At 46.2% G+C, this 22612-nt stretch overlaps 1 protein-coding gene and 1 pseudogene across 7 annotated transcripts in view; both read left to right on the top strand.

Moving 5' to 3' along the window:
* The window catches only part of PGPEP1 (pyroglutamyl-peptidase I), a 34522-nt gene extending 13174 nt beyond the window's left edge, over positions 1-21348 (top strand). For 3 of the 7 annotated variants that reach the window (XM_081496324.1, XM_081496325.1, XM_081496322.1), the window contains 4 exons: positions 8717-8853; positions 9252-9368; positions 14433-14665; positions 18959-21348. In XM_081496324.1, coding sequence (XP_081352450.1) covers positions 8809-8853; positions 9252-9368; positions 14433-14665; positions 18959-19151 — 588 coding nt within the window. In that variant the 5' untranslated portion in view covers positions 8717-8808 and the 3' untranslated portion in view covers positions 19152-21348. The remainder of the gene's footprint in view (positions 1-8716; positions 8854-9251; positions 9369-14432; positions 14666-18958) is intronic. The other 4 variants (XM_081496321.1, XM_081496327.1, XM_081496326.1 and 1 more) reach the window with 3 other exon arrangements.
* LOC145508824 (coiled-coil-helix-coiled-coil-helix domain-containing protein 2 pseudogene) lies at positions 3973-4504 on the top strand (annotated as a pseudogene).
* Positions 21349-22612: the final 1264 nt, after the last annotated feature.

The following is a 22612-nucleotide window of genomic DNA, read 5'->3' as shown; positions in this document are numbered from 1 at the left end:
TTTATTTATTTATTTGACCATGCTGTGCGGCCATGTGGGATCTTAGTTCCCTCTCGCCCCCTGCAATGGAAGCTCAGAGTCTTAACGACTGGACAGCCAGGGAAGTCCCATCCTGTGTAGATTTTAGATTTTTCCATTGAGATTGAGAGAAAAGGCAGGAAGGAATTCCAGAAAGTTCTGGAGGATTTATAATTGGAATCTAATAGTTCCCAGCTTTCAACAAATGAAGTACAGTTGGTAAAGAGCCAAATTCAAAATCTCCAACCTGGAGAGTCCGGTGCACAGGGAACAGCTCAGACCACAGGGAATCATGTGCTAAGATCCCACAGTCAGGGAAAGAGGCCTGATGGAAGATGTTTGTCTTCCTGATAACAAGTGCCTGAGAGTCCTTGGTGTCAGCACTTCAGCAGATGCCTTTAGTGTCCCTGCTCAGTAAGGTGATTGATACAGACTGTAGCTTCCAGCTTTTTCTTTTTCAAATTGGAATAAAATATACAGAACATAATATTTGCCATCTGAACCGTTTGTAGGTGTACAAATCAGTGGCACTAAGTACATTCACACTGTGGTGTAGCCATCCTTACCATGGGCTTTCCAGGTGGCACTGCTGGTAAAGAACCTGCCTGCCAATGCAGGACACTCCAGAGATGCAGGTTTGATCTTCCCTGGTTGGGGAAGATCCCCTGGAGGAGAAAATGGTACCCTACTCCAGTATTCTTGCCTGGGAAATCCCAGCGGCAGAGGAGCCTGGCAGGCTACAGTCCATGGGGTCACAAGAGTCACACACGACTGAGCACCGCACCATCACCACCATTCATCTCCGCAACTTTTTCATCTTCACAGCTGAAACCCTGCCCACATCAAACACTAATTCCCCATCTTCCCCTCTCCCCAGTCTCTGACACCCATCATTTTAAACACTTTCTGTCTCATGAATCTGACTGCTCTGTGCATGCTCAGTCGCTTCAGTCATGCCTGACTCTTTGCAACCCCATGAGCTATACTATCTATGAAGTTCTCCAGGCAAGAATACTGCAGTGGGTTTCCATTTCCTACTCCAGGGGATCTTCCTGATACAGGGATTGAACCCAGGTCTCCCTCACTGCAGGCAGATTCTTTACCATCTGAGCCACCTGGGAAGCCCTAGGTGGCTCAGATGGTAATAGGGACCTCATATAAGTGAAATCATTCAGCTTTTGTCCTTTTGTGTCTGGCTTCTTTCATTCAGCGTAATTTTTTCTTTTTCTTCTTTCTGGCCATGCCCCATGGCATGTGGGATCCTTATTCCCTGACCAAGGATGGAACCTGGGCCCCCTGCATTGGAAGCACGGAATCTTAGCCACTGGACACCAGAGAAGTCCCTGATTTTTTTTTAAAGGAAACATATTAATGTTTTAAAATATAACTTAACATGTTTTGAGCCCTTTTCAGCACTATGCTTTTCACGTGTATTGTTTTATTATTTTTTTCCCCTATGATATGGGTACCACTGTTCATCCATTTACAGATGAGGGAACTGAAGTACACAGAGAGGGAGTGACTTGCCTGGAGTCACCCAGCCAGGAAGTAGAGGTAGGGGAGAGAGAACGAACCCGGTCCCCTGGCTCTAGAGGCTCTGCCCCAACTCCCACCCTCCACCATCTGTGCAATGAAGAGCTGCTGTTTTTTTCCTTTTTTAAAAAAATTGAGATGAACTTACATAATATAAAATTAACCCTTTTAAAGTATACAAATCAGGGGCATTTATTACATTCACCATGCTGTCCAACCACTGCGTCTAATTCCAGGATGTTTTTTGTCATCCAGAGAGGGAATCCTGTCCCCATTAGCAGTCACTCTCCATCCCTAGGCCCCAAGCCCCCGGCCACCACCGATCTGCTTTCTGTCTCTGTGGATTTGCCTGCTCTGGACATTTCATATAAGTGGACTCATGTAACATGTGACCTTTTGCGTCTAACTTCTTTCACACAGCATGATGTTTTCAAAGTTCATCCACGTTTTAGCTTATGTCTAGCTTATGTGTTTCCTTCCTTTTCATGGCTGAGTAAAATTTCACTGTGTGGATGGACTATGTTTTGTTTATATCCTTTCATCCATCAGTGAACACTCAGGCTGTTTCTGCCTTTCAGCTGTTGTGAATAGTGAGGCTACTTTTGTTTTCTTTTATTAATGCTTATTTATTTAGCTATGCCAAGTCTTAGTTGTGGCCCATGGGATCTAGATCTGGTTCCTGATCAAGGATCAAATTCAGGCCCCACTGCATTGGGAGTGCAGAGTCTTAGCCACTGGGCCACCAGGGAAATCCTGAGGCTATTTTTTTAAAAATTTATTTATTCTTAATTGGAGGATAATTGCTTTACAATATTGTGTTGGTTTCTGCTGTATATCAGCATGGATCATCCACAGATATACATATGCCCCCTCCCTCTTGAACCTCTCTTCAACCTCCCGCCCCATCCCACCCATCTAGATTGTCACAGAGCACTGGTTTGAGCTCTCTGAATAAAACAGCAAGCTCCCACTGGCCATCTGTTTTACATATGGTAGTGTATATGTTTCCATGCTACTCTTTCAATTCATCCCACCCTCTCCTTCCCCCACTGTGCCCACAAGTCTGTTCTCTTTGTCTGCGTCTCCATTGCTGCCCTGCAAGTAGGTTCATCAGTACTGTCTTTCTAGATTCCATATATACACATAATATATGATATTTGTCTTTCTCTTTCTGACTGACTTCACTCTGTATAATAGGCTCAAGGTTCATCTACCTCATTAGAACTGACTCCAATGTGTTCCTTTTTAGGGCTGAGTAATATTCCATTGTGTATATGTACCACAGCTTCTTTATCCATTCACCTGTTGATGGACATCTAGGCTGCTTCTGTGTCCTGGCTGTTACAAATAGTGCTTCAGTGACCACTGGGGTACATGTGTCCTTTTCAATTATGGTTTCCTCAGGATTTATGACCAGTTGTGGGATTGCTGGGTCATATGGATGAGGCTACTTTTAGATATAGGAAAGGATAAAAAGGAAAGAAGGGTCTTAGCCAACAGCAAGTCCAAACCCATTTACAGTTAAGGAAAGCAAGGTGCCCTCAGGAGCGTCAAGTACTTGCCTAGGCTCGGCTAGTTCTGTATTTGTTCTCAGCCCATGCTTGAGCTGCTCACTCGTTCAGCTGACATTCATCAGCATCTAATGTGTGCACATCCTAGGCTGTGGCTGGGACATTGACCTGTGGGGTCGAGAGAGCATATAAAGCGGGCGGGGCTTCCAGAAGTCTTGGGAGGCTGAGACATGAGGGCTAAGAAGTCAATTGACTCCTCAAAGAGAAAGAAAAAGCATTTTAAGCAGAAGGAACAGCCAGTGCAAAGGCCCTGAGGCAGGAGTAAGTCTGGTATATAGGCGACTGTATTGGGGGAATGGAGCAGAAGGGGGACAAAGGGAGAGGAGGGCAGCATCCAGACCCCCAGGGCATCATGGGCCATGGTGGGGAGTTAAGAGTTTTATTCTGAGCCTGGCAGGAGTCACAGCAGGGAAGAAGCAGGAAAGGCTGTGATATGATTCGATTTGATTTTTTTTTTAATATTTATTTATATATTTGGCTGACCTGGGTCCTAGCTGCAGCACATGAGATCTTTTGTTGTGGCATGGGAACTCTCAGTTGTGGTATGGGGGATCTAGTTCCCTGACCAGGGATCAAACCTGGATCCCATGCATTGGGAGCACAGAATCTTAGCCACCAGATCACCAGGGAAGTCTCATGATGTGATTTTAGATTCTGCCTTGGGTTGGGAGGATCCGCTGGAGAAGGGAATGGCAACCCACTGCAGTATTCTTGCCTGGAGAATTCCATGTACAGAGGAGGGGCAATTCAGGAGAGGAGATGAGATTTGGTCTCCAATCAACTTGCCAAACAAAACTTGTGCTGTGCTGTGCATAGTTGCTCAGTCATGTCCGACTCTTTGCGACCCCATGGACTGTGTAGTCCACCAGACTCCTCTCTCCACGCGATTCTCCAGGCAAGAATACTAGAGTGGGCTTAGCAGTACAGTCAAGATGCCTCTTGGAAGCCGAGGCCACACTTCCTGCGTGGCCCCTCCCGCCAGCCTCAGATGAGAGTACCACCCAGGCCAGTGCTCGCAGCTCAGCTGCCAGCAGCAGCTCCCCCTGCCGCTGGCTCCCCTGCTGCTGCTCCCAGCAGCCAGGTCTGATGGCCTGGATGGCAACCACTGCTGCTGGCGTGGCTGTGGGTTCTGCCGTGGGCCACACTCTGGGTCACACCATCACGGGGGGCTTCAGTGGAGGAAGCAGTGCTGAGCCCTCAAGGCCTGAATCACTTACCAGGAGCCTCAGGGAACCCAGCTGGCACAGCTGCAGCAGAATGGCCCCTGCTTCTATGAGGTGGAACAGTTTTTAGAGTGTGTCCAGAGCCAGGGTGACCTTAAACTTTGCGAGGGTTTCATCGAGGTGCTGAAACAGTGCAGATTGGCCAACGGATTAGCTTAATCAAGAAGTGCCAACTGAAGACAAGAAAAATCACCTCTCATGACCATGTTGATTTAGCAATTAAAGTAAAATTAATAGTGAAGATATGAAGTGTGAGGCCACCCGTTAAACTTCTCCTTGATTATTAATAGCTTTTGTGCTTCGGGATTGCAGTGGAAGAGGGCGTTGTCACTATATAGAAGTTCTTTGAGATGGTATTGAGTTTGGGGTAGGGCAGAAGAGGCAGTTGTGGCCTCTTAAACGTGCTTTTCTGATGTTATTGTTTGTGAACTAATTAGAATAAAATGATTTTCTTTCTAAAAAAAAAATACTAGAGTGGATTGCCATGCTCTCCTCCAGGGAATCTTCCCAACCCAGGGATCAAACCCTGGTCTCCCTCCTTACAGGCAGATTCTTTACCATCTGAGCCACCAGGGAAGCCCAAACAGAACTTGGGTGTATCCAATAAGCCTCAAGCAAAATGGTCTGTAATGTCTTCTTTTGTTTTTTTGCCCACGCCGAGCAGCATGTGGAATCTTAGTTCCTGAACCAAAGATTGAACTCGAGCCCCCTTCAGTGGAAGCATAGGGTTTTAACCCCTGGACCTCCAGGGAAATCCCAAATCTTGTTATTTTTAATGTGTGGCCATTCAGAATAATCGCCCTGGGCGTGCGGTGTGCAGAAACAGGGTGAATATTGATAAAATCATGGGAATGGGAACAGGGAGCACAGATCTAAAACTTCCAGCTCTTCTCAGGGGTTCGATGGTGTAAAAAACAGTATGGTCAGGTAGAAATCGTGGCTGTGTGCCAAGAGCACCAGGCCTGTCTCATCTCTGGATCTGCGAACCTTTAAGGAAAGTCCCCCCTGATTCCCATCTCCACAGACCGGGGAGTTGAGAGGACAAGGGAGCATGAAGAGTAAAAATATTAGTGACCAAGAAAAATGACTGTGTAAAAAATTACATATTTTACGAAGTTTTTTCTTTAGTGTATTTTAAAATAGATTTCACATAAAATATACCCCCCTTGCCCCCCAGTCATCTACCCACCAGTGTCTGCAGCTCACCGTGCACCAAGTTTGGGGAGCAGGCTTGCACTCTGCCCTCATCTCTCCGGCTGTGGGATTTCTTGGGGGGCCCCTCCTGATCTTACACATCACTGGGCTTGGCAAGACGATTGGGGTCCTAGTTCCTGGTGTTGGCATTTGAGACTCCTCCCCCACCCACCACACCCCACGTACCCTCCAGATGTCCTTGTCTCCAGGTGACCTTGACACACCCTCTTCGGGAAGCAATTTGGAGTTATCTATCAGTGAGGGGGAGGCTTCCCAGATGATGCTAGTGGTACTGTAAAGAACCTGCCTGTCAACGCAGGAGACATAAGAGACGTGGGTTTGATTCCTAGGTAGGGAGGATCCCCTGGAGGAGGGCATGGCAACTCACTCCAGTATTCTTGCCTGGAGAATCCCATGGACAGAGGAGCCTGGCGAGCTACAGTCTATGGGGCCTCAAAGAGTCGGACACGACTGAAGTGACTTAGCACACAGCACATCAGTGAGGAGAGACCCACCTTTCCTGGACACTCTCTAGAGCAACTGCAGTTGATGGGGCACGGAGTTGGGACAGCGTGGGTAGCAAGGTCAAGGTGACTGGAGAAGGAAATCCTGCAGCCGCTGCAGGAGATGCAAGAACTCACCTCTGGGACTTCCGCTGGTGCTCCTGAAACCGTTCACCTCTGACTGGGGCCTGAACCCATGTGCCTCAACTCGAATCAGGCCAGAACTCGCGGTCTTCCAACTAAGATCACAACACCTAGTTTAAGGACTTAATGAAGCTCAGGTTCTTGATGTCTCATCACAGAAAGAATTCAGTGAGAGACAAAGTGAGGCAAGAAGTAGATTTATTAATATAGGACACTTGGAAGAGATGCCAGCGGGCCAATGAGGGAGCTCTGCCCTGAGGATTAATTGGGCTACAATTTTATAGTCAAAGGAAAGGAGGAGGGGAAGACAGTCTCCCTCGAGTAGATGTGAGGCTTACATCACTAGCTCTTCCTTCATTTTGGGCAGGAGAATATCTGACCCTATGAGGTCAACTCAGATTATTGTGATGCTTGTTCAAATCAGTGGAAGGGTGGTGGGGCTTCCCAGGCGGCACTCAGTTCAGTTCAGTCGCTCAGTCATGTCAGGTTTCCCTGTCCATCACCGACTCCCAGGTGGCGCTAGTGGTAAAGAACCTGCCTACCAATGCCAGAGACTCCAGAGACACGCGTTCAGTCCCTGGGTAAGGAAAATTCCCTGGAGGAGGAAATAACCTGCTTCGGTATTCTTGCCTGGAAAATTCCATGGGCAGAGGAGCCTGGCGGGCTACAGTCCATGGGGTCACAGCGTCAGACATGACTGAGCATATATACATACATAAAAGGGTGGTGACATTTTTCTTCCACCTAATGGCCTGGGGCATATCTCATGTTTTTATTTCTGGCTCTATAGTTAAGCATGCTGTTTCATTCCATGACATTCCAATAGCTTACATGAGTGATCATTAACTTACAGTAATCTCCCCAAAGTTCCTAGGTTTCCTTCTCTACTCTCTATCCATAGTCCCCTCCTGGAACTTCCATAGTCACCTGTATAACTATCCTATTCTGTCCCTATCAGTCCAGTGGTTAGGACTCCACACTTTCACTGCCATGGGCCTGGGTTCGATTTCTGGTCCGGGAACTAAGATCCCAGAAGCCATGTGGCATGGCAAAAAAAAAAAAAACAACATAAAAACTCACCTCTAGTGAATCCCACAAGTATTAGGTATCCAACTCTTTGTGACACTTTGGACTATAGCCCACCAGGCTCCTCTGTCCGTGGAATTCTCCAGGCAAGAATATTGGGGTGGGTTGCCATCCCCTTCTCCAGGAAAATTTTCTGGGTCTACTATGTGCTGGGCCTTGCGCCAATCTAGGGGAAGAAGCCCAGTCATGAGCACTGACACATTGAGAATCTGAAGAAAACACCTGTGTTTCCCCAGAAAAGTACACCTGTGGTGGTCCAGCAATAGCCTCTTTTTCCAGATATATATTTATATGCATGCGTGTGTGCTCAGTCATGCCTGACTCTTTGCAACCCCATGGACTGCAGCCCACCAGCCTCCTCTGTCTGTGGGATTCTCCAGGCAAGAATACTGGAGTGGGTTGCCATTTCCTCCTCCAGGGGATCTTCCTGACCCAGGGATCAAAAATGCATCTCTTGTGCCTTCTGAATTGGCAGGTGGATTCTTTACCATTGAGCTACCTGGAAAGCCCCATTTATTTATGTAAATATATATATATATATATATATATATAATAATATATAATATATGTATACCATATGTATATATATGCAAATAGATTTTTTCCATTATAGGTTGTTACAAGATATTGAATATAGTTTCCTGTGCTATACAGTAGGTCCTTATTGTTTGCCTGTTTAATATATAGTAGTTTGTGTATGTTAATCCCAAACTCCTAATTTATCTTTTTCCTTGACCCCCCCCATCCCCTTTGGTAACCATAAGTTTTTATCTATGTCTGTGAGTCTGTTTCTGTTTTGTAAATAAATTCATTTATGTCATTTTTTTTTAGCGTCCAGATAAGTGACAAGATAATATCACATATATCATACAATATTTGTATTTCTCTGTCTGGCTTACTTTACTTAACATGATAATCTCTAGGTCCATCTACATTGCTTCAAATGATGTTATTTCATTCTTTTTTATGGCTGATTAGCATTCCATATATATATATATATATATATATAACACACACATCTTCTTTATCCATTCATCTGTTGATGGACATTTAGATTGCTTCTGTGTCTTAGCTATTGTGAATAGTGCTGCTAGGAACATTGGGGTCATCACAGCCCATTTTTGTTTATAATCCATGATGTTCTTACACCTCTTCATTCCTGAGATGGTTAGAGACTCTCTCATGAATTGGGTCCATCTGTAAATATGTCGGACGCTGCTATGTACCATGCACCAAGATCATAAATAATTCTTAACAGGTATAACAAAGGAAGACCATAATAACAAACAGCAAAAATAACAGTAGTAATGGTAGCCAGTACTATTTGAGCACTTACAATATGCTAAGCATTGCAGCATTGCTTGAAACTCTTTGGTGTGAGTTAGTTCCTTCAATTATTACAACTACCTTATGAAGTAAATACGTCATTTTCTCCATTTTACAGACGAGAGAACTGAGTCAAAGAGAGGTTAAGTGACTTCCCCAAGGTCACACATGTGCTAGTCACTTCAGTCCTGTCTGACTCTTCACGACCCCATGGACTGTAGCCTGCTAGGCTCCTCTGTCCTTGGGATTCTCCAGGCAAGAATACTGGAGTGGGTTGCCATGCCCTTCTCCAGGGGAATCTTCCCGACCCGGGGATTGAACCTGTGTCTCTTGAGTCTCCTGCGTTGGCAGGCAGGTTCTTTACCACTAACGCCACCTGGGATGTCCAAGGTCACACAGGGAGGGTTCAAATCCAGGAGCCTAGCTTCAGAGTCCACAGCACCATGCTGCTGCCCACGGAGATGCTGAGAGAATGGGTGGAGAAGGGGCTGAGGGAGGAGCTTTGGGGTGGATGAGCACAGGTGCCTTCCTGCTCTGCCGTGAGTCAGGAGCCCTGCTTGTTTTCTGAGGACAGGTCAGCTTATCCCCAGAGATCGTGTTATCCCTGCAGCCCGGACCTAAGACCACAGCATTTCCTCTGCTTTTGCTTCCAGGAGCTGGAGAAGCTAGGGCTTGGGGACAGCGTGGATCTACATGTGTATGAGATTCCGGTGGAGTATCAGACAGTCCAGAGGCTCATTCCTGCCCTGTGGGAGAAGCACAGTCCACAGGTAAGTGGGGCAAAGGTGAGTGGGGTAAAGGTAGGTGCTTCCCTATCAGGATCTGCAGGTGGGTGCCCCAGGCATGGATGGTTTGTGTGGCTTTGTTCCTGCTCTGATCACATGGATGATGCCAGTCTTATCCCCGCAAATGCTGCACTTTTCTGGGTTACCCTTGGAGGTGAGAGAGGAAAGCAAACATCTGAAACTTCACAGAGGCTGATTCTGTCCCACTAGAGTTCTGTATCAGTCACAACATGTTTTGTTATAAGTGACAGTCAAAACACACCTCAACCCAGCTTGAGCATCAACATTTGTATGCTTCAGGTATAGCTTGATCCAGGTGCTCACCCAATGTCATCAGCCTTCTCTCTTGACCACTCATCTTTGCTTTGCACTTTGCTTTTGTTTTGGCAATGATAGATGGCTGCTGACTGATATCCTCTCAACTCAGCAAAAAGAGAACACCTGTCCTCCAAATTATTCTCTAGCCTATAGCTGATTCTCATTGGCCAGCTTGGGTCACAGTTCAGTTCTTGAGCCAATCACTATGGCTGGGGAAGAAGGAATGCTGTAATTTGTGAAGCCTGGATCCCACATGCCCACTCTGGTGGCCAGGGGGTAGTGTCACCTCTCTCCAAACCTCCTAGAATAAGCAGGAGTCAGGGGAGAGGGTGGTGTTTCACAAAGGGAAAATACCTGTGGGAGGGAGCTGTGGTTTTCAACCAGATGTGATGGATTGGAGGCCGCACAGGCAGGAATCACACCCTCCTACCAGAGGTAGCTGTGGCCCAGCCAAGACCTTGGGCACGAACTGTGTAGGAACTTGGCCGGTATCTCTGACAAGTGAGGTCCCAGTCTCCTATGGGGGCCCCGGTTTTCCACTCTAGCCTGTTATTTCAGATTCTTCAGGGCTGGCTTGAGGCATCTTGCTTTCTAAGGAGCCCTCTCATTGCTCCTCAAGTGGAATTTGCCTGTTTTCACAGCGAGGGGCCTAGAGGCTTAGCGATAATTGGCTGAAGTTTCTTTGAATGAGCTTTTTCCTCTACTGTGTCTAGGCAGCCCTGTCTTATTCTAGTTAAAAAGAAAACCTCATGCATGAAAATATTTTTAGGAAACTTCTCACCATACAGAAAGGCTTCCACATGCCTCAGTTTCCTTCTGTGACAGGTGGAAATAATAATAGTCAAGATTCAACCCAGCACAGATCAAAAATACTTCAAAAAAAAAAAATTCCAGGGAATTTCCTGGTAATCCAGTGGTTAGGACTCTATGCTTCCACACCCTGGGTTCCATCCCTGGTTGAGGAACTAAGATGCTACAAGCAGTGCAGTGCAGAAAAAAAAAAATTCCTGGAAGTTTCAAAAAGCAAAATTTGAATTTCCTTGAGCGGAAAGCTATTTATTTACACAGCGTTTACATTCTGTTAGGTATTATAAGTAATCTGGAGGTGATTTCATGTATACTGGAAGATGTGAGTAGGTTATGCAAATACTAGGCCATTTTAGATAAGGAACTCTAGCACCCCCAGATTTTGGTATCCAAGGGAGGAGAGGGGACCTGGAAGCTATCACAGGTAGATACCAAGCCAAGGGGTGACTATAGTACTGAAATTGTACCACCCAATTCAGTGTGTGTAGGGGGTTATCCGCACCATGAAATTCTTGAACGGCAGCTGGGAGTCCTACAATTCAGCTCAGTTCTCACACTCCAGGACTTCCCTGGCTCTCTAGTGGTTAAGACTCTGCCCTTCCACCACAGGGCGTATGGGTTAGATTCCTGGTTAGGGAACTGATCCCACATGCCTAGGGTGTGGCCAAAAATATAAAAAATAAAAAGAATCAAATTCCACAGGTTAAGGACTGCCCTCCAGATTCCAATCTTTTTTTTTTATTGACGTACAGTTGATTGACAATGTTGTGTTAATTTATGCTGTATAGCAAAGTGATTCAGTTATACACACACACACATACTCTTTTTAAAGCTATTTTCCATTACAGTTTATTATAGGGTATTGAATATAGACCTTGTTGTTTATCCATTTTATATAGAATAGTTTGCAGATGGCAGTCTTAAGTCCAGGTTGTTACCTGGGCTTCTGTCCAATTGACTATAAATCAGATCCCTTCTTTGGGTTCAATTAATTTTGCTGAAGCTGCTCACTACTCAGGAACCCATTTACTCGCTGGATTACCAGTTTATCATAAGAGTACGTAACTCAGGAATAACCACTCAGATGAAAGAGATGCATAGGGCAAAGTATGGGGGAAGGTGTGTAGAGCTTCCACGCCCTCTCTGAGTGCCCCACTCTCCCCAAATCTTCATTTGTTCACTAATTTAAAGCTCTCCCAACCCTGTTGTTTAAGTGTTTTATGGAGGCTTCATGACATAGGCATGACTGATTAATTGTTTGGCTACTGACATCTGGACTCTACGTCCAGGGCCTCTCCCTTCCTCTGAGGTTGGGGGGGACAGGGGTTGGAGTTGAAAGTTTCAGTGTTCTAATCACGTGGCTGGTTCCCCTGGCAACCAGCCCCCATTCTAAGGTGTTTTCCAGAAGTTATCTCATTGGACTTCCTTGGTGGCTCAGTGGATAGGAATCTGCCTGCCAGTGCAGGGACATGGGTTCGATCCCTGGTCCAGGAAGATTTCACAGGCGGCAGAGCAACTAATCTTATGCACTGAAACCACTGAGGCCCGCGCACGTAGAGCCTGTGCTCCACCAGAGAAGCCACCACAATGAGAAGCCTGAGCACTGCAACCAGAGGGTAGCCCTCCACAATTAGAGGAAAATGCCCACAGAATGAAGGTCCAGTGCAACCAGAAATAAAAAAAATTAATTACCTCATTAACAACACAGGGGATTTCCTTGGCAGTCCAGTGGTTCAGATTCCTCACTTCCCTTGCAGGAGGCATGAGTTTGATCCCTGGTCAGGAAACTAAGATCTCGATGCCACGCGACCCAAAAAAAAAAACCACAACAGGACACCTTTATTGCTTTCATCACTTAGGGAACTCTACAGGTTTTAAGAGCTCTGTGCCTGAAATAGTGGACTAATAACAAATAAATATTTATTTTTTTTAAGATTTTTTTTGGATGTAGACCATTTTTAAAAGCTTTATGGAATTTGTTACAATATGATTTCTGTTTTATGCTTGGCTTTTTGGCCACAAGACATGTAGGATCTTAGCTCCCCGAACAGGGATCAAACCCACACCCCCTGCATTGCAAGGCGAAGTCTTAACCACTGAATTGCCAGGGAAGTCCCTATATTTCTTATTATAGATCAGAATATCACCAGTACCAACATCCTGAGTTTGTGGTGGCGATGAGGGAGATGAGGCCAGAAGGGTGATAAACGTTTCCTTAGCCTACCCCAGGATTTCTCAGCCTCGCTGGGGCCAGAGCCTTCTGTGTGATGGGCTGTGCTGTGCACTCTAAAGGGGGCTAAGCAGCATACCACCACCCATTAGATGCCAGGAGCTCTCTGTCTCCAGTCTGATACCCCATAATGTCTCCAGATATTGCCCAAGCCCTGGTTGAGAACTCCTGGCCTACAATAGGCTCTCAATAATGGTTGACTGGTACCATGGTTATTGTCATCACTCACATCTTCTTCACACACATGCATCTGCATTTACAAATGTGCCCACCTGCAAGTACTATTTAAGCAGTGTACTTCACCGTTAGAGCTTTCCAGGTGGCGCAGGGGTAGAGAATCCGCCTATAGTGCAGGAGATGCAAGAGATGAGGGTTTGATTCCTGGGTCGGGAGGATCCCCTGGAGTAGAAAATGGCAACCCACTCCGGTATTCTTGCCTGGGAAATTCCATGGACAGAGAAGCCTGGTGGGCTACAATCTATGGGGTCGAAAAGAGTCGGACGCCGCTGAGCAACTGAGCATGTGCTACATGGATTAGTGTGACTGCTGTAACAGTTGACTGCCAACGAGGTATCTTAAAACAACAGAAATTTATCTGCACACAGTCCTGGAGGGCAGAAGTCCACAATCACAGCGGAGCTGTAGCTCCCTCCAAAGGCTCTAGGGGAGGGTCCTGCCTGTTTCTTCCAGCACCTGGGGGCTCTAGACATTCCTTGGCTTGTGATTGCATCACTCTATCCTCTGCCACTGTCTTCACAAAACTTTCTCCTTCCCTCTCCCTCTGTCCCTCCTCTGTGTGTCTCTTTTAAGGGCATTTGTCAATGGATTTCGGGTCCATCCAGATAATCCAGGAGGACTTCATCTTGAGATCCTTTACTTAATTGCATCTGGCACGACCCTTTTCCCAAATAAGATCCCAGTCACAATTTCTAGGTATTAGCATAAGGACATACCTTTTTCGTATGTATGTGATGGTGGCAGAGTCACCATTCAGCCCCATAAAGTATAAACTACAGCTGCTAGTTTGTTTTTCCATTCACAGGAGATCACTGTGTTATCTGGTACTACTGGTTTATGGAGCACCAGGTAACCGTGCCAGGCATCCAAGAGCAGATAAAGCAGCCCAGGAGCTTTTAATCACACAGGTCATTAAAAATTCTCCCTCACCATTATTTTTATAGCTGTGTAATATTTAGTAATTAATATAACCATTCTTCTATTATTGGGCTTGCTATTCATTTCCATGTTTTTTTCTCATTTTTATAAATTACACTGAAGTGACCATTGGCAGATTATTATCTCTTTGATTATTTTTAGATTAGATTCTTGGAAATTATACCTTGCCTTTTGCATCTGGCAATATGTCTTGAAGATTATTCCATACAAAATTGCCTTGAGCATAGTAGCTCATAATTTATTTAGTCAACCCCCCTCCCCATGAATGGCCAATTAGATTGTTTCCAGTATTGTAATGACAAAGCTCCTATGAACAACTTGGCATATTTCACATTCTTGCGTGTTTCACATGGCACACCTTTCTGTAAGAGTGATTGCAGGATCTGTTCCAGCAGCAAGATGTCAGAAAGCACATAACCACCAGCAGAGCTCTGTGAGGATACTGTCCTTTCCTTGGCCTGGGGGGATTCCCCAGTCCCATGACCAGACCTTATTAAGCTGAACCCATCTGTCTGCAGCTGGTGGTGCATGTAGGAGTGTCAGGCATGGCAACTGCAGTCACGCTGGAGAAGTGTGGACACAACAAGGGTTACAAGGGCCTGGACAACTGCCGATTCTGCCCCGGCTCCCAGTGCTGTGTGGAGGACGGGCCTGAGAGCATTGACTCCATCATCGACATGGATGCTGTATGTAAGAGGGTTACTACACTGGGCTTAGATGTGTCAGTGGCCATTTCACAAGATGCAGGCAGGTAAGGCGCCATGGGGCCCCTGTGGTGTAGGTGTGAATGGGGTGAGTGTTGAATAAGCCAAGTGTGTTTGACCGTGACCCTGTTGGGCCAAGTGCTAACTTATTTTTTTTTTTTTACTTTTGAAAAGGTCATTGATTTACCACTTGATGGACTATTTATTTATTTTTAGGTTTTTTTTTAAATTATGAAAGTGTGATAACACATTTACAGGAGACTTGGAAGATACAGACCAAGGTTACATATAGTTCCACTATGTGTTAGTTGCTCATTCGTGTCCGACTCTTTGGGATCTCATGTACTGTATGTGGCCTGCTAGGCTCCTTTGTCCATGGAATTCTCCAGGCAACAACACTGGAGTGGGTTGCCATTCCTTTCTCCAGGGGATATTCCCAATCCAAAGATCGAACCCAGGTCTCCTGCATTTCAGGCAGATTCTTTACCATCTGAGCCACTAGAGAAGCCCAGTTCCTCTATATATTACAATTATTTTTTAAGTAGATAAATTAAGATTTTTAGTTGGAATTTCAATATCAAATCTTCAAAGATTAATAGAATGAATATACAGAGAAGTAGAAGGATGTAGTAGACCTGAAAAGCACTGTGAACCAATTCAACATAATTAAGATTTATACAGTTTTCACAGAGCAGTAGGATACAAATTCTATTCATGTTCCCATAGACTGTAAACTAGGAGACATTGGAACATATCCAGGGACATAAAACAAGGTCCAAAAATTTCATGGTCTAAAGGTATTGAAATCAAAGCATGGACTATTTAAATAGTACGGTCAAGAAGAGTCTGACATGACTGAAGCGACTTAACATACACACATGCTAAGTCGCTTCAGTCATGCCCAACTCTCTGTGACCCCCTGGACTGAAGCCCGCCAGGCTCCTCCATCCATGGGATTCTCCAGGCAAGATTACCGGAGTGGGTTGCCACGGCCTCCTCCAGGTTTCTTCCCGACCCAGGGATCAAACCAGCATCTCTTGCATGCCCTGCATCGGCAGGTAGATTCTTTGCCACTGAGCCACCAGGCAAGCCCAGCACACACACATAATATTTTACACCATAAACTTTACATAGGATTTCACAGTATATAATTCTCAACGTGCATAAGGCTCACAGCTAGTATAGATTCATAACAGGTCCCATCTGCAACTCATTATCTGTGGCTCTGCCCACTTTTCCCAACCCAGGCCCCTGGCATCTCCTGGCCGTGGCTCTGGCTGCCTTCCTACTGTCCCTCCTGCCACCTCTGCTCCAACCCTGGTGGTCCTTCTCCCCTAAGCAGTCAGTTTCTATATTAGTTTCCTGTGGCTGCTGTAACCAATTACCATGTTGGTGGCTTAGAACAACAAACATTTATTCTCTCCCAGTTTGAAGGCTAGAAGTTCAAAATCAAGGTGTCAGCAGGGCTGGTTCCTTCTGGAGGGCCTGAGGGGGAATCTCAGACCTTCTCCTGGCTTCTGGTGGCTTCTGACAACCCTGAATGTTCCATGGCTTGAGATACTTTACCCCAAATCACTGCCTTCATCTCCACATGGCTTCTTCCTGGTATGTGTCTTCACATGGCCTTCTTACAAGGACACAAGTCATTGGATATAAGACGTACCCTCATCCAGTGTGACCTCATCTTAACCAATTATGTCTGCAAAATTCTATCTCCAAATCAGGTCACATTTTGATGTTCTAGGTGAACAGAAATTTGGAGGAGAAACTAACTATTCAGCCTATTAGAAATTCTTTTATTAATTTAAGGCAGATGAAGTCCCTAACTTGCTTAATTCTTCTTGCAGTTCCCACTGCACCTCAAATAAAATCCCAACTCTCTGCCAGCCACAGGTCCCATGTGGTCTGGCCCCTGTCCACCTCTCCAGCCTCCTCTGCCTCTACTCTCCCCTCACCCATTGCCTTCCACACCCACAAACCACTCTCCTCCTGCTCCTCACACACCCCAAGCTCACTCTAGCCTCAGGGCCTTTGCACATGCTATGGCATCTGCTCAGAACTCACTTCCCACTGATAAGACTGTTTCAGGTCTTAACTCCAACATGTTGGCTCTTTGGGAAGGCCTCCCCTGACTCCCAGACTTCTCTGTTCTATGTCCTCTCGACACCAAGTACCTCAGTTCTCAACACTGTGTATACCTCACCAGTCCAAAAGCAGCAGGTAGCAAATTCAGTGGACAGAATGAAGAAGTAACTGAATTTACCATCAGTCTTTATTTTCTTTTTCAAATTGAAGTGTAGTTGACATATAATATTATATATTACAGATGTACAGTACAGTGATTCACAGTTTTAAAGGTGTATATACTCCATTTATAGTTATTATAAAATATTGGCTATATTCCCTGTGTTGCACGATATATCCTCTATTTTTGTAGCTTATTTTATACCTAATAGCTTGTACCTCTTAATTCCCTACTCTTGCATTATCCCTCCCTTCTCCCATCAGTCTTTTTTTAAAACTAACTTTTTTTTTTGACTGGGCCACACACATTGCAGGCCCTGTCAGTGAAAGCCTGGAACCCTAACCACTAGGCAACCAGGAAACTCTCCTGAAGCTAATTTTAAGTTACTCAGATAATTCTGAAATATATTTTCATGTGTTCCCGTTGTGAAAGATTCTCTTGACCTCTCTCTCCCCCCACCTCATTCCCTGCCAGGGATCCCTCTGTTAAATCAGAGACTTAAATTGTGACACTTCCTTCTTAGCCACACATGTTTCTATACATGTATAGGACACTTCATGTGCTGCTTTTGCATTTTGTTCTGTTTTGCTTTGCTTTTATGTGGATGAGGTTATATGGTGTGGATTTCATGAGAGTTCCCTTCCTCAGTGTCATTTGTGGGCATGTGCTAGGGGTCTTGGTGAGTTCTGTCTTCCTATGGATCCACCACATCCCTTGTAAACCACTGCATAGTATTCCACTGTGCAGATGAATCCGTTTATTAAGTCATTCCTCTGTCAGTGGACGGGCTTCCCTGATGGCTTAGCTGGTAAGGAATCCACCTGCAATATGGGAGACCTGGGTTAGATCCCTGGGTTGGGAAGATCCCCTGGAGAAGGGAATGGCTACCCACTTCAGTATTCTGACCTGGAAAATTGCATGGACTGCATAGTCCATGGGGTCACAAAGAGTCGGACGCTACTGAGCCTCTTTGACTTTCACTGTCAGTGGACATTTAGGTGGTATCTTATTCTATTCAGGCCTCTATAACCAAAAAAACCCAACTGGGTAAACAACAGAAATCGCTTATAATTCTGGAGGCAGGGAAGTTCAAGATCAAGGTGCAGCGCAGTGGCGTTCTGATGAAGGCCTTCCTACAGGTTGCAGACTGCCGACTGGCTGTGTCCTCCACAGGGTGGGAGGAGTTTGGGAGGGGACCACCAGTGTTCACATTTTAGCAGTTTGCTTCCTGTTTTTCTGTTTTTACACATCATGCTGCAACAAATACCTTGTTCATCGTTCTTCTGCTCTGGTGCACATGGTTCCTGAGATAGAGTCTAAAAACTTGAAACATCAGGTCATAAAGTCTGTGCATTTGTAATTTTTTTAAAAATTATTTTTGATTATTTTCAATTATTAGTTGATTTACAATATTGTATTAATTGCTGTTGTACAGAAAAGTGATTCAGTTATATATATATCATATCTGTGTGTGTGTGTGTGTGTGAAAGTCGCTCGGTCATGTCCAACTCTTTGCCACCTGTGGACTGTAGCCTGCCAGCCTACTCTTCTGTCCATGGGATTCTCCAGGCCAGAATACTGGAGCGGGTAGCCGTTCCCTTCTCCAGGGGATCTTCCCAACCCAGAGATTGAACCCAGGTCTCCCACATTGCAAGCGGATTCTTTCCCATCTGAGCCACCAGTGAAGCCTACATTTAAGTTTATATGTATATATACATGTTATATATATACATATATTCTTTTTTGTATTCTTTTCCATCATGGTGTATCACAGGACGTTGAATATTGTACACCTGTAATTTTAATTTTAATTGAATATTGTACACCTGTAAAGCCTGCCAGATTGCCCTCCCCTGGGGCAATTTGCATCCCAACCAAGAGCATCTCATGTTGCTTCTTTCTCCACATATACACCAGCACTTGGAGTTATTGTTTTGTTTTGTTTTTTCATTTTTGCTGCCTGGGGTGGGGAGGAGCAGTATTCCATCTTGCAGATGGTGAGGTTGAGGGGCTGTGTTAGGATGGGTTTGGATGGAACATTCACTCTCTAATCCCATTTTGGTCTCCCTCCCATCCCCCACACCCTATGGCTTAGGTACCTCTGCGACTTCACCTACTATACCTCTCTGTACCAGAGTCATGGCCGCTCAGCCTTTGTTCACGTGCCCCCTCTGGGCAAGCCGTACAATGCAGACCAGCTGGGCCGGGCACTTCGGGCCATCATTGAGGAGATGCTGGACCTCCTAGAGCAGTCAGAAGGCAAAATCAACTGTTGCCATGAACACTGATTGCTGCTCAGGCCTCCCAAGACCTCATCCTGCCAAGGACCCTGAAAGAGACATCCGCCCTCCGGGCCCTGACCAGGAAACACAAGCCCATCCAGCTGGGGATCTGATTTGGATCAAATATGCCAGCTTGCACACCTCCTCTCCCTTTTTCTCTGCGTAAGCGCTGGTTGGTTTGAAGGCAGCAACTGAAGATTCTTTTTTTCTATTTCTCTTTGCACCTGGGATACAGCTGGGGCGGTTAGGAAGCTGGGAAGTCCTGATTTCTACCGAGAACCCTGATCAGGTAGATCTCTACTCTGCGATTGCATGGCTGGAGCCACCTGCTTTTCTAAGTCTATGGTGGAAGGATTCCAGAATTCCCTCTGTCCATGACTGTTTTTTCCCCAAATTGAAAATCCTCATGAAGACCCTTTGCCCCGATCCATGTCCCAACAGCCTGGACAGCTCCAGCAAGGACCAGCTTGGGATCTGGCATGGATTCTTTTTCTTTCTTTCTTATTCTGTTTTTAAAAGCAATAGTGCCAGTTTGGGCACAGAGTTATTTATATTCCCTTTGGCTAAAATGCGGGCTTTAGCCGAACACAAAAGTGTCTTTTCTCTTTCCTGGAGTGCAGCCGCTTCTGCCTCTGGCTTTGAACACTGGACCTACATTTTTTGTTTTGGGGGTGACATTAAGATCCCCTTGTTCAGCGGGGGTAGAGGCTAGGCCCATGGCCAGACCGCGGGGAGAGGGGGCTGCTGCTGCCCCAGGAGACTGAAAGGGTTGGCTAATCCTTTCAACAGCCGAGCTGTGAGCTGTACCCACAGGACCTCTGGAGCTGGGCCACTGGTGGGAAAGCAGACCGTCATTTCAACACACACACTTTTTTTTTTTTTTTAATATGTAAAAGTGTGTAGCAACTACAAACCTACCCCACATCTGGCCTGGATTTTCAGTCTTGGTCTTGGGGACCAGCCTCTTGTTTTCCTTAAGGGGGGACAAAATGAAGTCTGGGGGCTGAGCTCCATGTGTGCTGGTGTGTTTGTTGGAAGGGCTGCGGGGCAGCCAGCGAGTTTTTGTGTAGCTGGGTTTTGGACACGCCTTGGACTTGATAAATTTTTCCTCACTCCCTGATGACTTTGAACTGACCAGCCAGGGATGCGAGTGACATCTCCCAGGAGGCAACCAAATTCGGCTGGACCTTGACACCCATCAGAGAGAGGGGGTTGGCAGCAGCAACCATGAAGAAAATAGCCGTTTGGAAAGTATTCTTCTATTTCTTTGGAGAACACACAGTTTTATCACGTCCCTGTGTGTGAGGCGTGCTGGTGTCTGATGCGGTGTTAGATCGTGTTGGTGTTTCCCAGCCGGCAGTTCTTTTGAAAACAGCGGAGATTTTTGTTTTGTTTTCTTAAATGTTCACCCTCTTTCCCTCCTGTCCTGATGCCCAGGGTAGTTGCTGCCTCCGCTGAGCTGCTGTGTCACTCGGAGACCAGGTTGATGGGTTTCTGAGTGAAATGCATTTTCTGAGTCCTGTGTTTTCTCTGGAAGGGAAGAGTGATGTGGGATCAGCATATGGCAGTGGGTGTGGACCATGCCCTGAAGGGTGAACCGATCAGGACTTTCTCCCTCCTCCATGCCAGCCTTCCCTCTTCCGGAAACTCCTCCTCCACACCCCCAGTCCACGTTTGCAGTCTCCTGAGGAATCTGGAGTGTAGGATGTCGCTGCATCTACTCAGTCAGCCAGCTTCTGTGAGCAGAGCTTGTGGCTCTTTAAATGAGGGTCTCCCAGAGGTCTCATTCAGAATGGCATTAAATTCTAATGAGCTCTGTTCTCTAAAGGTCTGATCTGGGGGGCTCTAAGGAAGAAATGGATCTAGGCAAGCTGGAGAGGGGAGAGGGGAGTGGAAGTGAGTCAGGTTTGAGCTAAGCTGAGTACTCACTGGAACCCAGACACACCATCCCCAGGCTCTGCATTTTCATCTTTCTTTTGTCCTCATTTCTTCTCTCTGTTTAAAGCAACATGAGATTTAGCCGCTTAGAGATATAACTTATTGTCTGATCATTATCAAGTGTGTGTGTGTCATTTTTGTGTTCCTACAATGGTATTAGATTTCCTCATCAAGTCAAGCCAAAACCTTGTCCTTGTTCACGATGCAGAGCATATAGCTCGTTTTTATTTAATCAGCCATTAAATATTTCACTCGCTCCCTGCCAGCTTTTTAATGTTCCTGTTTTAATTATTTTTATCTTTTTCCTTTTGGGCAAATTCATCCATTCACTCCATGGTGTATCTGTCTGCATTTGTTGGGTCCTGGGCTGAAATGTCCTTATGTAAGAAAGGGGGGCCAAGTCCCATTACTTCTCCCTTGTCATTTCAGAGTCTCAGATTGTGGGAGTGGGGCGCAGAACAGGCAAAGGGATGGTTCTGTGAAGTGGGCGCAGCCTGGCAGATATGAAGGTGAGCGATGCCAGAAGGGGTGGGTGCAGTAAGTGTTAGCAGTGGAAAGATGGGCTGAGAAATGTGGGAAGGCTGGTAGAGGAAAGGTGAAAAGTGATGATGAAAAGTGGAGGGGTCCTGTCTCTGATGAGCTCCTGTGGAGGGTACGGGGGGTGGGTGTCAGGTGATGGCACCTCCCTTAAGATGCCAGAACCTCTGCCCCTTATAACTTTATTCTTTTCTCAGCCCCTTTGCTTCCCCCTTTCCCACCAAAGAGGTCGGTGGTCTGTGTGTGAGTATGTAGTTTGAAAGAGAAATTTAAAAGAGTGGATAGAAAGAAAGCAAGGTGGGAAGAAGCAGCAATTCCAGTGGGTGAACTGGGCTTTGTGCCCCCCGGCTCCTGTGGTCCAGTCAAGAAACAGTCAAGGTCCCCTGGTCACTGAGAGACACAGGGTCACGGGGTGGCGGGGAGGCGGGAATCCCCAGTCAGTGCCACGTCTTTGGGGGAAAGGTCAGACTCTGACCTTGCTGATAGTTTCAGCACGAAAAATAGTTTTTAGCTACCCTGCTCTTTGCTGGTGTGAAAACTTCTCAAACAGAAAGGACCTGCTCAGGGGGATGACTCGAAAAGTATATGTGTGATGCCTTTTTGTCATTTTGGAAGTTTCTGCCAAGAAGCCAGACCAGAAGTTGTGCCTGTGCTCCCCACCCCTTCCCGACTCAGGGGTACCCAAGATGGGGAGGGGAGCTGCTCCTGGAAATCAGCCCACCACACTGGCCTCTTGTTTCTCTGCTGCTGTCTAGACTGTTGACTTTTGACCTCCCCGCCCCTTGGAGTGTCTGAACCCAGAATTCCCTTGTCGTTGTCGGAGTTGGTGGAACAAAGCCTCATTCTTCTCTGTGGCTCCAGCCTTCCCCCTGAGACCACTGGAAGCTCTCCTGAGCCTGCAGCCAGCACGGGGCACTGATGGAGGTGCTACGGGCAGAGGCCTTACCGTCAGGCCTCCCCTCATGGCCACAAGCCCCATGGCTTTCATCCAC

Source organism: Giraffa tippelskirchi, chromosome 6, assembly GCF_054371585.1.
Source record: "Giraffa tippelskirchi isolate mGirTip1 chromosome 6, T2T-mGirTip1v1.2.pri, whole genome shotgun sequence".
NCBI classification, from domain to species: Eukaryota; Metazoa; Chordata; class Mammalia; order Artiodactyla; family Giraffidae; genus Giraffa; species Giraffa tippelskirchi.
This window is presented reverse-complemented; position numbering and strand designations above follow the sequence as displayed.